Source organism: Myiozetetes cayanensis, unplaced genomic scaffold (genome assembly GCF_022539395.1).
Source record: "Myiozetetes cayanensis isolate MyiCay16 unplaced genomic scaffold, myiCay2020 scf12, whole genome shotgun sequence".
NCBI classification, from domain to species: domain Eukaryota; kingdom Metazoa; phylum Chordata; class Aves; order Passeriformes; family Tyrannidae; genus Myiozetetes; species Myiozetetes cayanensis.
In genome coordinates this window covers 24110205-24125451 of record NW_026086826.1, presented here as the reverse complement: position 1 = coordinate 24125451, position 15247 = coordinate 24110205, and the positions used below count along the sequence as shown (strand labels likewise).

At 45.7% G+C, this 15247-nt stretch overlaps 1 protein-coding gene across 1 annotated transcript in view; it reads left to right on the top strand.

The window, feature by feature from the left end:
• The first annotated feature begins 2949 nt into the window (after window positions 1–2949).
• Window positions 2950–15247, top strand: part of TEDC1 (tubulin epsilon and delta complex 1) — a 72246-nt gene continuing 59948 nt past the window's right edge. Inside the window, exons 1-3 of the mRNA XM_050307112.1 lie at window positions 2950–3129; window positions 4007–4085; window positions 10679–10881. Coding sequence (XP_050163069.1) covers window positions 2950–3129; window positions 4007–4085; window positions 10679–10881 — 462 coding nt within the window. The remainder of the gene's footprint in view (window positions 3130–4006; window positions 4086–10678; window positions 10882–15247) is intronic.

Here is a 15247-nt window from a genome sequence, read left to right as displayed (position 1 = left end):
TTCCCAGAAGGAGAGCACACACCTTCCCTTTGGCAGGGCTGGGCTGAGGTGACATCAGGAAGCCGTGCTGCTGCTGGAGCGGGCAGAGATGGCCGTTATCACATACAATTGGCATGAGGCAATGGGACCGGGACGGGCTGCCGTCCTCTCTGGCAACAGCGCGCAGAGTCTGTGGTGGCGGGTTGCCATGGCACGGGAGCAAACAGGCGCCCTTGGCCCCGCTGAGTCACCCAGGGCGGAAATGACCCCAGCTGACACATCGTGCCAAAAATGTGCGGCTGCGTGGCTGTGCAGCATCACACGAGCACAGGAACCCAGAGAGGGCGAAGTCCAGTGGCCTCTCCCCAGGAGGAGCACCCCTGGCCCCTCAGTATGTGGCCAGACCTTCCCTTCCCGTTGTGGTCCCCACTGCCATGCTCGCTGCTGGGGCAAACCGCAGCTCGGTTCGTCCCGAATCTGCCCCAGTGCTGGGGAGCTCAGGGCAACAGCCAGGCAGATTGAGCCAATGAGCCAGCTCTGTCCCGCTTCCCCCTGCCATACAGAGGGTCCTGGAGGCTTCAAGTGGTCTCTTGCAACCTCGCAGGTGCCCATGGTGACATCAGGGTTGTGTGCTGATGTTAGCCAGCTATTGCTTCTTTCCATCTGCCAGTCCCATGGGACTGGTGCCTGAGACAGGGGAGGGAAGGAGGCCTGGATGCAGCAGAGCAGGGGTTCTGCTGCCGGTGGGGTGCCATCACCATCCCTGCTGGGACAGCACACTGGGGGCTGTCATGCTGTCACCTCCTTCATCTGTCCACAGCACAAGGTCCATCTCTGCAGCAGGAAACCATTGCCTTCCCATCAGCTTCTCCCACCCTGGGAAAACCACCCAGGGAGCCAGCAGAGCAGATAAGTGGGGCCTCACATGCCGGGACTGAGCCCCCGCCACACTGTGCCGCGCCAGAGAGGCTGGGATTTGCTGCCTGGCGTCCAACTTGCCCGTGGCCAAGCGCCAGCTCTCTGCAGCCCCAGGCTTGTTGTGTCAGCTGCACCCACAGAGCTGAGTGCCAGGGGAGCCATGGGGCCAGAGACCAGGGGATGCTGGCCAGGAGGGCAGCCAGCCTGGCTCTGGGGTGCTGTGCGGTTGGTCTGGCCAGTGGGATGGAGAGGCATCATGGGGGCTCTGGGAGTGCTGGGATGGTGTGGATCCCAGCTGCCACTCTCATATGCTGGGTGGTGATGCTCACTGGCCTGGGGGTTTAGTGTGTGGGCTGGGGGAGAGGAGCCCAGAGGAGGGGTGATGGGCAGAACCACTCCCCCGTGCGTGCACTGGGTGATGCAGGAGAGCCCTTGTCTCAGCAGCTGCCCTGGGGAGGAGAGGCCTAGACAGAGGATTTTGTGTGGGGACAGGGATAGCTTTAGGCAGGGTTTATGTAGTGGTCAAGAAAACACAGGAAATTGGCTCCAGCTGAAGGTCCTCCTGCTTGGAGACTACAGCGGGGACGGGAAAATAGACAAGCTATGTGTCATGGAAGGAACAGACAGCACCCAATAGCAGCAAGGTATGGAAAGCCAAGAAGGATGCCAAAGACAGCAGAGGATTGTCCAGGTTCGATAAGGCTCTGGGCGATAATAAAGGACTTTATGGGCTGTTGGGAAACAAGACAAAGAAGTGTGTGGAGGTGCCAAACCTGTTAGGAAGGAGAGCAAAGAAGTAGATAGAGATTGCTGAGCTAGAACTAGATGAGGGATAAGGAAAATGCTTTCCAGGCCATTAGGAAAGGAGGATGTGAGACAACAGCTGCTAGAGAAGATATTTTAAAAATCCTTAAGCCTGGATAACTCACACCCAGGGGTCCTTTGAGGGCTGGCTGGAGTAGCAGCCAGGATCCACAGGACTGCAAGAGCTCTAATACAGCACTCAGTGTTGGAAAGGGCTGTGCTCCCCAGCGCAGGGGTGGGAGGCAGGAGAGGAGCAACTAGAGGGAAAGAGTGCAAACACAGTTCATGTTGGTTGGAGGTCTCGTTGGACCCCTGCGATTTCTCTCCTCGCTGTGAGCAGCCACTTGGCTGCAAGAGGCTATTCTGTAGCGGGAAGGAATTTCACATGTTGGTTCATGTTGTTCAGATACTGGGGAAAAAAAAAAGGAAAAGCATCATGCTAGATCCATAGTGAGCATGTTAAATGGGCTATGAACTGGGTAGCTGGCCAAGAAACCACCAGTGGGAGTTTCCAGCAGGTCTCATGTCTAGGCACAGGCAGGATCCCCGCAGTGCTGGTGGAGCAGACCGGTGTCCCTGGCTGTGCTCCGTCTGTAAACCCTCAGCGGGAATCCATCTCTGGACCAGGTTTTGGCTGTGTAAACCCTGGCCAAGGGTAGACTTTCCCTCTCAGGAACTCACGTTGTTTCTCAAATGGCAAATCCGTTTCTCCCCCACTGCTGCCCAAGGATTAATCCCTGGGATTGCTTCAGTTAAATGGTTCTATGCCTGGGTACCCAAACTTGCTGCATCACACCCCGCTGAGCCAGAGGCAGGCGGGAACATCCGCGGACCTGCTGCTGCTGCTGTTGGCAAACCTTGTGCTCTCCCATCACCCGAGAAGCGGGTGAGCCTGCAACAGAGCTACGTTTTAGGAAGAACCGAAGCAGGCTTTTGCAACAGCTCTTCCCGCCAGGATGTTTTTTTTTGCCGGGCGGGACACGTGGCCGTGGCTCGGGGCACGTGCGGGCAGTGGGAGGTGACACGTGTGGGTGGCTGGGATGACCAGGAGCGCGCTCTGCCCCGAGCCCCGCGCACAGGCGGAACGAGCAGCGGGAAGGCCATGGATATCCAGGATATCCAGGATATCCAGGGAGGCAGGCGGGGAGCCCGCAGTGCTCCCTCCCGGCGGGCAGGGGGCGCCGCAGCGGGCGCAGCGGGCGGAAAGGCGGCGCGGAGCGGGCGGGAAGCGGCGGCGGCGGCAGCGGGATGCGGGGGCGGCAGCACCGGGAGCACCGGGAGCACCGGGAGCACCGGGAGCACCGGGAGCACCGGGAGCGGGGCCGGGCGCTGTCGGCCGCCGCTGGGGCGCTGTGCCGGGCCCTGCCGCCCCGCGGCCGGCCCGCCCCCGACACCCTGCGCCGCGCCAGGTTCGACCGGCCGCAGGCGGTGAGACCCCCGCCCGCCCCGCGGGGACACGGCGACAGCGCACAGGCACCGGGACACGCCAGTGGGGCTGGGCCGTGGGACAGGGCAGGGCTGGAGGGGGACAGGGGCTGAGCCGTGGGACAGGCGCCGGGGCGGTGAGGTTTGGAGTGGTGCCCAGCCGACACGTGTTAGGTGGCTCTCGGGTCGCTGCTCTGCTGAGGGTTTTATCGTGCTCTGGTTTGAATTTAGAGCTTGGCCCTTCGCCGTGGTCTGCAACACGTCTCCAGTGTCACCTGAGGTTTGCTGCCCTGTGCTGCCCCCCAGCTTGGGTCTTGTGCAGCCTGCAGCTCGCACACAGGGTGCCCCCCTTGCTCAGTTAGCTATTTTAAGGATTTTACGAGTGTTGACCGAAATTCCAGCTGTAAGAATCACTGTTTCAGTTTGCCAGCGTGCTGTCCTTGTGTGGCCAACAAATGATTCCCAGTTCCAACTCATTCTGTGCTGCCTCTTGTTTGTGAGTTTTTGACACTGTCGTGCTCAGATCTTCTCAGTGTCTTCAAGTGCTTGTTTGACCACGGGTGAGATGTGCCATATGTGGTTATATCATAGCAGGTTTTGGAAAGCTGTGCTCCTGTATGTATGAGCCTCACAGTAGAAGTGCTGGGTCTTGCTGCACAGACAGCATTAGCCCTTCTGTTTCTGAGTGCACCTTAACTGTGGGTAGAGTTCATAAGACAGGTGATGCATGAACCTGCCTGATTCAATGGTGTTGGGAGGATGCAGGTGTGCCCTTCCACGTATATGATGCTCAGATACGGTTTTCATTGTCTAATTAAGGCTAAATACATGGCAGATATTTCACCTGCTGATCTTCTCTGCCTGTGTGTTTCTTTTGCAGAGCCTGGATTTCTGGAGGCTGCTCTATGCACTTCTGAAACAAATCCACAGAGGCAGATGGACAGAGTCTGATGCCATAGGTAACCTGGTCAGTCTGGCTGGCTGTGTGATTTCCATCTGTCCCAGGATGTACTGGGACTGGTTTATAGCACCTTTTCTTTGGGTCTTTGCTCCCTGTTCATAGTTCTCCATTTTTAATACCTGTACCACCAACGTACTGTGTTTCACAGCTGTGCAGGCAGGTTTACCTCCTCTGACTTGCTTTGTCCAGGAAACTGGGATGTACTTGTGTCTTCCAGAGGCTCTTGCTTCCATTTGATGTTTTGCTGCAGGTAAATCTCTACAATGATCTTAGGCATTCTCAGCATCTACAGAGGGATTTACAGAAATAGATTTGTATTTCCTTTGATACCTTCTTTCCCCATTCCACATATCACACGAGATTTGGTACTTACTTTTCTATCAAGTCCTGTGTCAGAACCGTGAATTATAAGGTGAACCATAAAGGCACTGCTTTGTACTGAAGTTCTAGACAAAGCAAGAAGTAGAGTGTGTGTGATTATTTTAGGGAGACCATGAATATCTTTGTGGACAGGACCACTACTCCAGAGAGGAGCTTAATGCAGGTTGGCTTCTCACAACAACAGAGCACTATTTACTTCTCGAATGCGTGTTATTCTAAGTATGACACTACTCTCCAAAATTCTCGAGACATGTCTGTCTAGAGCCTTTTCATTGCCAGAGGAAGTTTTGAGAATGGGATTGTGATGAGTCAAGAAACCACTCTTCAGACCGAAACCACTTGAAATCCGCTTTTGCCCTGAAAGCAGAAAACCCTAAACAACACTGTTTAAGCCCCTGAATATCTGGGAGTCTGGTAGCTCTGTAAATGGAGTTAAAAAAGGTTAAGCATTGTGGAGCGTGGAGCAAAATCAGCATAGTTTTGCTGGTAGCTCAGCAGGAAATCAGCATGATTCTGTTACTCACAAGACTGCTATTTTTTCCACTCATCCACAATCTGCTGTGTATGGTAAGTCTGTTTAATGACTGTCTCCTACAGCTTTGTGGATGTGGTACTGCACAAGTGCAACCTCACTGGATCCTGGCTGCTTCCATACTTATTCCCTGTAGCATTTGGAGACAAGATTTCCATGTGCACGTGGTAGGTTGCTGGCTCTAGAGAGAGCAAATGCAGCCTCTGCTGGTACACTGTGAGGTAGGAATGTGTGGTTCTGCTCAGCACTACTGAGCTGATTTGTTTAGTTACAACTTGATGATTAAAGCTGAAGTTCAGGCTGGAGAGCCATCCTGTTTTTCAAAAGACACTAATTACCTTTGCTTGGCAAGTGAATGAGTTGTCTGCTGTGAACACAATCAATATTTTACTGCTTTTCTTCTCTGCCCCTACTCTGGTCTCTTGTGTGTTTAATGCAAACGAAATAAGCCTTGGGCATAGGGACTAAACAACTTTCTCAGGTTTGTACAGGATCTTGCTGTACAACAGAGAATTGAAGCGGATTCCTCTAGTCCAACTCTAGTGCGTTAGTCCATGGATCGGGCTTTCTTTTTCTTTGCTGTTTTTGTACAACCTCTTAATTACCTTAGTTAAAAAGAGGAGAGCAGCAGTTGTCAGATCCCACAGAAAGGCTGTGAAGACTCCTTCGGTATGAGGGTGACCATGTGCATAGGAACAGCCTTCTGGAAAAGAGAAGCCATCCTCCAATGGTCTTATATCCTTTATTTTTCCAAAGGAAACACTGAACTTTGTTCCATAGTTTACAAGTGTTGTGTGGGGTTGCAGTGGTTCTTCTCACTTTCAAGGTGTGTATTTCTGTTTTGAGTTAATAGTTTTTATTAGTCAGTTTTGATCTGATCTTGTCATATAGGTGAATTTTAGAGGAGATTGAAATTTGCTGTGAATAGAACAGCTCTTAATCATTCCCTTGTTATGGTTGTGATATGATATTTAGCAAAAACTTTCTGCATTATGTTTTTAATGAGTTGATGTATTTTATTGCCTAGCTGGCAGAAAATAAAATAGTTGTAAAATCATATCTAAAAAAGCCCACAGTGTCTGCTGTTTTAAAATACAGAACTATTGTGTTCTTGCAAAAACAAACCAGCAACCCCACTGAAGCCTGCCAGTCAGTGGTTATAAAATTCTGCAAATGGCTCTTGGTTTCTCCTTTTGGAAGAATTTTGTCTTCACACAGTGAAAAGCACTTACTGTAAACTTTGGTGGGAAGCCATTAGTACACTCCAGCCCCTTAAACATGTTGTAATAGTTGGTCTCTTGTCAGTGGAGTACAAGTCAGAGTAAGCTGTGAAAATACTCTGGGCATAACCTTAGTGATGAAGTCATGATTAATGGTTTCACGCTGCTTGTTCTTCACAGAGGCTGAGAGCCAGTGAACTTGGTTATCAACCTGACAGCCATGCCAGGTAGCAGTGCAGTATGCATGTAGATGGTTGGAGGAAACATTTCTTTTATGGAATGGCTATTCAGTTTTTACAGTATGGGAAAGAGGTCTGGAGCTGCAGTTTATTTTTAAATGTTCTGAAGCAGTATTTTCCCATAATACCATAATACCAATATTTTCCCATAATGCAGGTGTTTCTTGCCTGAGTGAATGAGGTAATGTATCTGTGTCTGTTCTTATACTTGGTTTATAGTTCTTTTCCATTTTAGCCTGCCAGGCATGTCTCTTATTTGAATATCATCTTGTAATTCACTGAAAATATTTGTCAGGATTCATAAAGCGCAAGAGCACAGCTTGAGTATCGTTTCTTATTAAAAGAGTTGAACCCTGAGGACCATCCCCAGCTTAATTTTACTTGCTGAACATACTTTTATAAATAACGTGTGTGAAGAAGCGGATTAGTTGGAAGGCCTGCATTGGGTCTTTCTCTAGAAATTGCCTAATGCTAATGAAATGCCGTCAGATGTTGTCAGAGAGGAGGTGTTTGAGTGATTCGTGTTATCTGCTGTCTGAGTGATAGTTTTTCCTCTCAGCTGCGTGTTGTGGAGGAATCCATCTTGGTCCTGGGTGCTTATATAACCTTTACTGCCATTTACCTGAGTGCTGTTGCTTTTTATTTGGAGCACCAGAGAGATGAGAAAAACTAAGTGACTTCTCTAAGGTCATGGAAAGGCTCTTTGAGCCCCAGTTTCACATCCATGCTTCGACCACTCACCTGCAATTCCTGCCTGATACTCACACCAATCTGTACCCTCTCCTGTGAGGGCATCATGTTGCAGGGAGAGAGGTGAAATAGGGGTAGATAAAGGACCAGAACAACACAGGAGTTCAGGTGGTGAATTGCCTTGGTGGATCTGTCCTGGGTTGTATATCAGAGCAGGGAGATAATGATAAAGGAAAGAAACACCTGGCTTGCTTTTGCTTTCCTTTCCTCCACTTTGATATGTGATTTTTTGGGGGAGCTCCTTGAACTGCAGATGGCAGCATGTGATGCTTGTTTGCTTTGAAAAGGGAGGAAAGCATGTATTGATCTTCCTTCCTTTTTGGAGTATTTCTACTTTTACCTGTTAGGGCAGCTCCTTTCTTGACAGATGCACAAAGAAAAGGAAAGGACAACCTGAAAACCCTGCTCATGTGAGAATGTTCAAGAGTGATCAAAGTAAGATCTCTATTATCACAGTCCTCCTCTTGTGCATGAGGGATTGGAGTGCTTATCTACAGCAAGATGTTTAGTAAGCATAGGCATTTCTGCCACCCCAACATTATGAAGAGAAGCTTTTTTCATTCACAGGTTCTGCAGAAAGAGCAAACAGAGTGGTTTAGGTGTTTGGGTTTCCTTTCTGTGCCTGTAATGCAGAAACAAGCTAGGTTTAAAACTGCCATCTGTCTCTGCAGGAGCTCTGCTATGCAAAACATTAGTCCTGCAAAAAATTAGTAGCTCTGTGCTGTCGTGTCACCTGCTTAATCATGCTCCTGATATTGTTTTGTTTCTTCAGTCATGGTTAATTTCTTAGTCAGGAATTCATTTGTAGCTTTCACGTGGTCAATCCCATATTTCTGCTCCTGCTGCTGAATATGTGTAGTAATCTGGCAGTGTTTTCAGCTGTGTATTGGGAATGAGGAGCACTCTGGAAGGAGGCTTCTCCTTAGGGATCTGCACTTTTATAACCTTCCCTAAATCCTGAAGTTGGTCAAACAGTCAAACAATATACCTTACCAGTCTCAGCAGAGCTGTAACAATGCACTGCTCCTTTAGGGTTACTGGCATAGGTCTGCTTGTAGATCCTCCCTGTGTGTTGGCTGTGTATTACTCCTGGTGGGTTAAGACTCCTTTAGCATTCTGCAAGTCAAGTTAAATCAGCCTCTCTTCACTGTGGGAGTCTCTTGTAATTAAGGAAATTCCTCTCACCTTTTGAGAGCAACGTGATTTTTTTTCTTGTTTTGTGTTTTGAAGTTGGTCGTTATGTGGTTTTTGAGCTTCAGCAGTTGATGCCAAACACAAACAATATGTGTTAATGCTAAGGGAAGCTTTTAACACAAGTGTCAAGGACCAGGCAAATGAGTGTAATGTGATGAATTGGTGTGTTAATTAAGGACAGCAGTGACAATCCTTGATTATGCAAGGTTTGTACTTCCTGCTATCTTTGTGTGTGTACATTTTATATGAAATGCTGTGGAGGTACTGAAGCATTACACTGGAAAAGGGGAGCAGCTTTCTTCCTTGCTCTCTAAGAATGCCTAAACTGCATCAAACGGTAGATTCCCCTAGCTCCACCCAGCTGTGACAGCTGTCAAAAGTGAAATGCCCTGGGAAAAGGAGAGAGCAAATATAGAAGGATACTTTCAGGGTGGGGGTATTTTTTCAGCTTCTAGTCATTTATATCTTAGACTTCCCAATCCAGAAAGGATACATTTGTGTTTCATAAGCTTCCATGAACTCCTTTTCTGTAAATCCAATTCCTCCTTGAGCCTGTGTGACTGTTAAAGAGTCCATAGTGTTCCATGGCCAGAAATTTCGGGGCTTTGGTGTATGTGTGAAGAGCTTCTCTTTAACTTGCTTTGACTCACATGCTTGCTAACTTTGGTGGCTTGCAGTTCTTGTATTGCATGTTATGCAAGCAAATTATCCCCCCTTCATCCATTCCACAGCACTCATTGTTTTGAAGAGTTTTGTCATATCCAGTCTCAACCAACATCTTGGTCTACTTCATCAGTTCTTACAACGCAGCTGTACTTGTGATTTTACCTGTCCTTTCTCTTTTGTTTCTTTCTAAATCTTCTGTAGCCTTTATGGGACTGAAGAAATAAGGGTCACAGTGAGTACAGGCAATGATGATATGTTGTTAATTGTGTTCTGTTTAGTGTCCTTTCTAGGTTTCTCACATTGATTTTGGATGCATATAAGAAACAATCGTGATATTGTCATTAAAAATCTTATCACCTAAGACTGCATTCCTGAGTCCAGTGATCAGCTCCAAGCCCATTCTTATGTCAGTACAGTTATGAACTTTTCTTTCCTTGTGCACATAGTTTTTAGTTTTTTCTAAAAATAATTTTATCTGTCATTTTAAAGCTTGGCCTCATTAGGTTCTGCAGCTCTTCATGATCTGCCTACATTCTTGACTACTACTGTCATATCAGCACCAAGTTTTCTGTCACTGTCACATTGTCTGAGTGTCATTTTGAGTTGTTTGAACAGCAGCTGTTTAGCACAGAGTATGTGAAACTGCTATTTGTTCCTGCCCTCTGGTTCTTGTCTGCTGGGCACTTGTCATTGATTTAGGGACCTTTCCTCTCCCTCCACCACAGTTGCCTTAGTTTCTTTGTGCTAGTTGAATCCCACTAGGAAATCTAAATGTCCTGCGTTGGTTGAATCTTCCTTAATCACTTCTTGTTGCCTTTGGAAAACTCCAGATAAGTTTTGAGCAGGATTTCCTTTTACAACTCTTAGTTCTTAGCCTTAGTTCTTAGTATGTGTGTTGTCATTGTGTCCCCTAATTATTTTCTTTATTCTAGCCTTGCATTAGCACAGAACTGGGGCTTACTGAGCAGAACCTTTTCTAATAGTAACTTTCTCTCTTTTTTGCTCAGTATTTTACAGTTCTGTAGTGCCTGTCTTGTAACTGTCAGGTGACATTTGCTGGTGTGAAGCGAATATGGATCAGAGCAATCCTAAGAATTTAAGGATAGCACGTGTGGTGTGCTACTGTACCTCTGTCTGCTCACTGGTGCTCAGAGATTTGCACCAGGCTGTGAAACCGCTATCTTGAAATTCCAGTTTCCTTCAGGAGCAAAGTGATTCAAAGTGTTTACTAATTCATAGCATGCTTGGTAGCTCATAAAAAATGAATAGGTGAATTGGAGTCCTGTTGTACTGGGGATGGCTAGTCACCTTTTTTGCCTTTGTTAATCTCCAAGAGGCCACTACTGGCCTTGATCTCAACTTTGAATTTGTTCTATTCCCGTAGCAGTAGTTCCTGTAGATCAGAATGGGGCAGCCTAAAGAGAGCTTTCACCCTTTACCTCTTGTCCTTTACCAGTTGTTGATAAAGACTGTAGTCCCCACAGACTTCCAGTAATATGAGGCTTGATTAAAAATCTCGCTTTCAGAGGAGGCAGCAGTTTCTGGAGCTGAATGGGTAAATGCAGTGAGTAGCACGGTGTGTTATTCTCAGTTGTTTTCTTCCTTTCAGATAACCAGATCAGGTTTGTGAAGTCAGCGTTGTGGTACCATGGCTATGACAGGCCAGAGCTCTATCAGCTCCCTGCCGATGGCTCAGCGGGCAGTCGGGAGCTCCTGCTGGCGTTTTCCTGGATGCTGCACAGACTTGGCCTCTTGGAGCGGCTTTTGGCTCGGAACAGAGTGACGACTGGGGATGAAACCTCTGTGTGCACGGTGAGCACGTTTGTGTCCTTCCTTATCCTGCCCATAAGTAATGTTGTGTGACAGCAGCTGTTATCACTGGTGTGTAATGGCTGGTATCTTGCTACCTTGGCAAATAAATGACTTAAACTTACAGGGGCCAGCATCTGGAAAATGTGTTCTTTCCCTTCTCTAAGCTTTCTGTGTGCAGGTCATCTGCGTTTCTTCTCTTTCTCAAACTCCTATCCCTGCCTGAATTCCCTGATTTCTATTTCCAGTATAGGTGAGACCACTGTGGAGAAGTGCAAATGTCTTCAGTCTCTGAGTTCTGAGGTTCCAGCCTGCACCATGAGTGTTTCTGCAGTGCAGGCAAACAGGTTATCAGTGAATGCTGGGTATGTTGCCATAGGGTAGAGCAAGTAAGGGTAAGGCACATAATACTTTAAAAAGAACCATCAGTCTCAAATGGCAGCTGCTGCTCTTGGGGTAATTTATGACCTTGTAACCTCTTTGAGAACATAGCAGGGTATGTTGTTATTTTCATCAGTAAAAAGATGTTAGTACACAGAAAGTCTGCTCAGAAGTAAACTAAAGATAACTGTGTGTCTGCTTTAGCTGCAATATATATATATACTTGATTAAAAAAGGCAAAAACCTTCATAAAACCATAGCCTGATAGTGTTTGGTAATACTGCTTTTAAAATCTAGTCCTTGCATTTAAGACCACGCACACATGTTAATTGCTCTGGAACACAGTGTGAGGAGGTCAGAAACCCTACCTGCTGATAATCTTGTGATGTCTAAGGCCTTATGGTCCTTCATGAACACATGTATTTTTCCCTAAACTATAGGCTACCTGGTTTTCTAGAATCTTTTTAGAGGACAGCAAAGCAGGAAAGCAAAAGTTTGGAAAGCTGTGACATAAATACAGCGTCTTCAGAAGGAAAACCCTTGTACAAGTGGAGGACAGTTCAGAGGGAAGGATCACCTTTGTAACAACATTATGGACAGTGTTTTGAGGAAAGGGACCACTCTTGCTACACTGCAATTGTTGGCTGCACAGAAGAAGGAGCAGAAGAGGCCAGGCTGTGAGTGGTGTTGCCCTCTGCTCATATGAAGAGACTTTAGAAAAAAACATAATTCTGGAGTTTTTACTTTGAACTTCTCATTTTCTTCTTTTTTTTTTTTCTTTTGTGTGTGTGTTATAGCAGCCCATTTTTTTTGTGTCCTTAATTTCTATTACAAAAGAGTGACAAGCGAGGTGTGATGTGAATTCAGGAAATTGGACAGCACCCATGTTATTTTCTCTGAAGGTCTGAAGTTTTGCATTTCCCAAAAAGGGATGGAAGAACTATGGTAATACAATGTCATCTCTTATGGCCACAGTAAGAAATTTATCGGTGTGTCTTTCACTGCAATTCTAACCTGGCTGTACCTGTATTTCTCAAAAAGTATGGAATGCATATTTCGTGTTTTTAGTCAGTAACTCTCTGAAACAATGTTTGGAGAGGTTCGAGAGTCTGGAATATTTTTTTTTTTTAATAGACCAGACAAAAATTTTATAGACTGGAAGTTGGAGTTAGCTTGTGTATGTAAAGTTCACTGTATACATGGAAACATTTCATGTGTGGTGTCCATCCAGCAGTTTTCATACTCCAATAAAATAGATGTTCAGGTGGAAAAGAAATGATAGAATGTAGCTACAGTGCAACTGGTGGGTTTTGTGATTATCCATCACAAGGAAGTTAAAACAAATGGAATTTTAAGGGAGAGGTCTTACCTTTTATTTGATTAATTAGACATTGTAAAACCAATAAATTCAAGAACCAGCCACGTGAAGATCTAGAAATGCATTGTCAAGGATGTAAGGAGGTAATGGTGGGTGAGGAGATAGGTGGGTCACACACCTCATTTTGGCTTATTGTAAACCACTCATGAAAGCCTGCTGTACGTGGCATGGAAGTGTTACAGTTCTGTTGTTGTTACATATTGTTATTTGATGGTTATGGTTATTTTGTGAAATAACCCTGTGGCAAAACCTCTCATCAGTCAGACAGCATTCAACAATATAGCCCCAAAATGTTAGCAAGAAGGTGAGGTTCTCACTTTGTTACCTGGCATCCTGTAAGTTAAAGTACAACTTGAACAATTGAGGTACTGGAGTTTTAACTCTGGGAGTGTTAAATACCAGGCATTTATGATGCTTCAGCTGAAGTGCTGGAAGATGTATAGAAAATTGTAGGGGCGTTGATAAACATGTCAGAGATGTAGTCTTTGCTGTTCTAATGTCTTCTATTTAAGTAAATTGAAGGAAGATGGTAAAAGAAGAGAAAAAAAGCTTCACTGGAGAAAGATCTGTATTTAAAAAAAAAAAAAGAGAGAAAGAAAAATAAATACTCTTTAAAAAAACAACTGAAATGAAATTCTCAGCTGAACAACAGCCTGAAAAATCTTCCACTGCATGGGGTCTCTTTAATGATTGTAAAAAATGGAAAATATTTTCCTGAAATTAAAATGTTACAAAACAAAATCCCATGAAATAGTATTTGGTTCTGTGCATTGCTAAGATCTCTGCCAAAATGAGCAAAGCATGAAAGCCAGTACTTGCTGGCAAAGTACATCTGTTGGTCTGCTAGTCAGAATAAATTTGAAGAAAATCCTTAGCCCTTATCCTCACCTAAAAAAATGGAGTCTCAATAACTGTGGGCATAGCTGTCATTCAAACTGATATTCATGTGGTTTGCTTTTAAAATTTTGTCTGAAATCCACAAAAGCGAACAGGGTCTGTTGTATGGGAAGAGAGAATGCAGCTAATCCCTAAATTAAGGGTGCAGTCATGTTCTGAGTGTTCTTTCAGCCTAAGTTTGAAACAAAGCCTGCTGCCTGCTAAATTGCTGATAATATGCCAACTACCCAACATATCAAGGGCCATTGAAATTAATTCATTTCATTTCAGATTACCACTTTCTGGCCTTTTTTTTTTTTTTTCCTCTTTGCAGTTCCTTAGCAACACTGTTTTCTTTCCCTGCAAGTTGAACACTTACATCAGCTCTAAAGGGTTTCAGGCCAGTTATTTGGAGGGGGACAAGGGTGTTCATGATACGTGATGGACATGCAGCTCAGCAGCTGCGCAAAACTCACAGTCTTTGGATCCTGAGCTGGGGAAGGCTTCCTCAAGCTTACTTCTAAGCGCACTTACATCTTCAGAATCAAAAGCCAAGTGATTCTTGAAATTATAAACTCAGCGTTGGTGAAAGCATGGTGGAAGGTGGTAAGAGGTAGGGCTTTGTGTGGCTAATGTAATAAAAATCATCTTGGGGTAGTTGTTGGTAAGGACAGGTATGGTTAGTAGCCTAGGATGATTATGTGGGTTGGCTGCTTTTGAAGTTAGATAAGGTAAGTCCTTCAGGGCACCTTGGCTCGTGGCCTCCAGCTTGTATTTTTTGGAAGGGCACTGCTGCAGTTTCTCCTGAGCCAGGATACTGGTGCCTGCAGCAGGATGCCCTAATGAGCAGGACTGAAGAAGCCTTCTCTAGCCTTCCACCCTGTGGCTCTCTTCCAGAATGTGAAGTTTCATAAACTGCAGGGGAGACAGTTAAAAGAGCAAACTGGAACCCGTGCTGCTGTGCAGGAGGAATGAGAGAGGGAGGAAGGAATCGATGCAGCTCAAACACTGGTTCCTGGCTGCTGTAGTGCAGGTGCCTTCTCTGAATTTACTGTGCTGATCTGTCAGCAGGCTGGGGACCCCAGAGGCAGTAAATGAAAGTGCCAACCTTGCACTGGCCAACTCTTTAAGAGAAGTAATCACTAACTCTATTAGACTTATAAAGACTTAAGTACTATCTGAACTGGAGGTTCATGTCGATTTACTGAAGTGTCTACTTGGGAATTCTCACTTGTTATTTCCTTAAAGCACTGGGCAATTAAGTGATGGACATGGTTTTCAAAGGCTTTTTACACCCCTTGTGGATTTTCATCTCAGATATGCACTGTTCTGGTGTCAGTTTTAATGTCTTGTTTTGCTTTGGTGATCACGTACAGGCAGATTATTGTCAAGTGCCATTCATTGATTCGTGTTCACACATATAAAATCCTAGTATACAAGACACATGAAAACCTGGATGTGAAACACTCTCCTTCACTGAACTTGTAAGGCACACCTGGGGAGTTCTCATTCTCTCTCTTTGAAAAGCAGATAATTTATATAAACTTGCCTTTTTAGCACGTTTGGTATTTGACTAAATTCCTTTTTGCCTCACTTTTTAGATTTTAGTAATATCATCCCCGCTTTCTCCAAATCTGTGATGGGTTTGTGCAGATAATAGCAGTACTCCATGAGCATGTATTCTTTCTGTTTCCAAGGAGGAACACTGCCTGTGCTGGTCCTGTTTACAGAAAT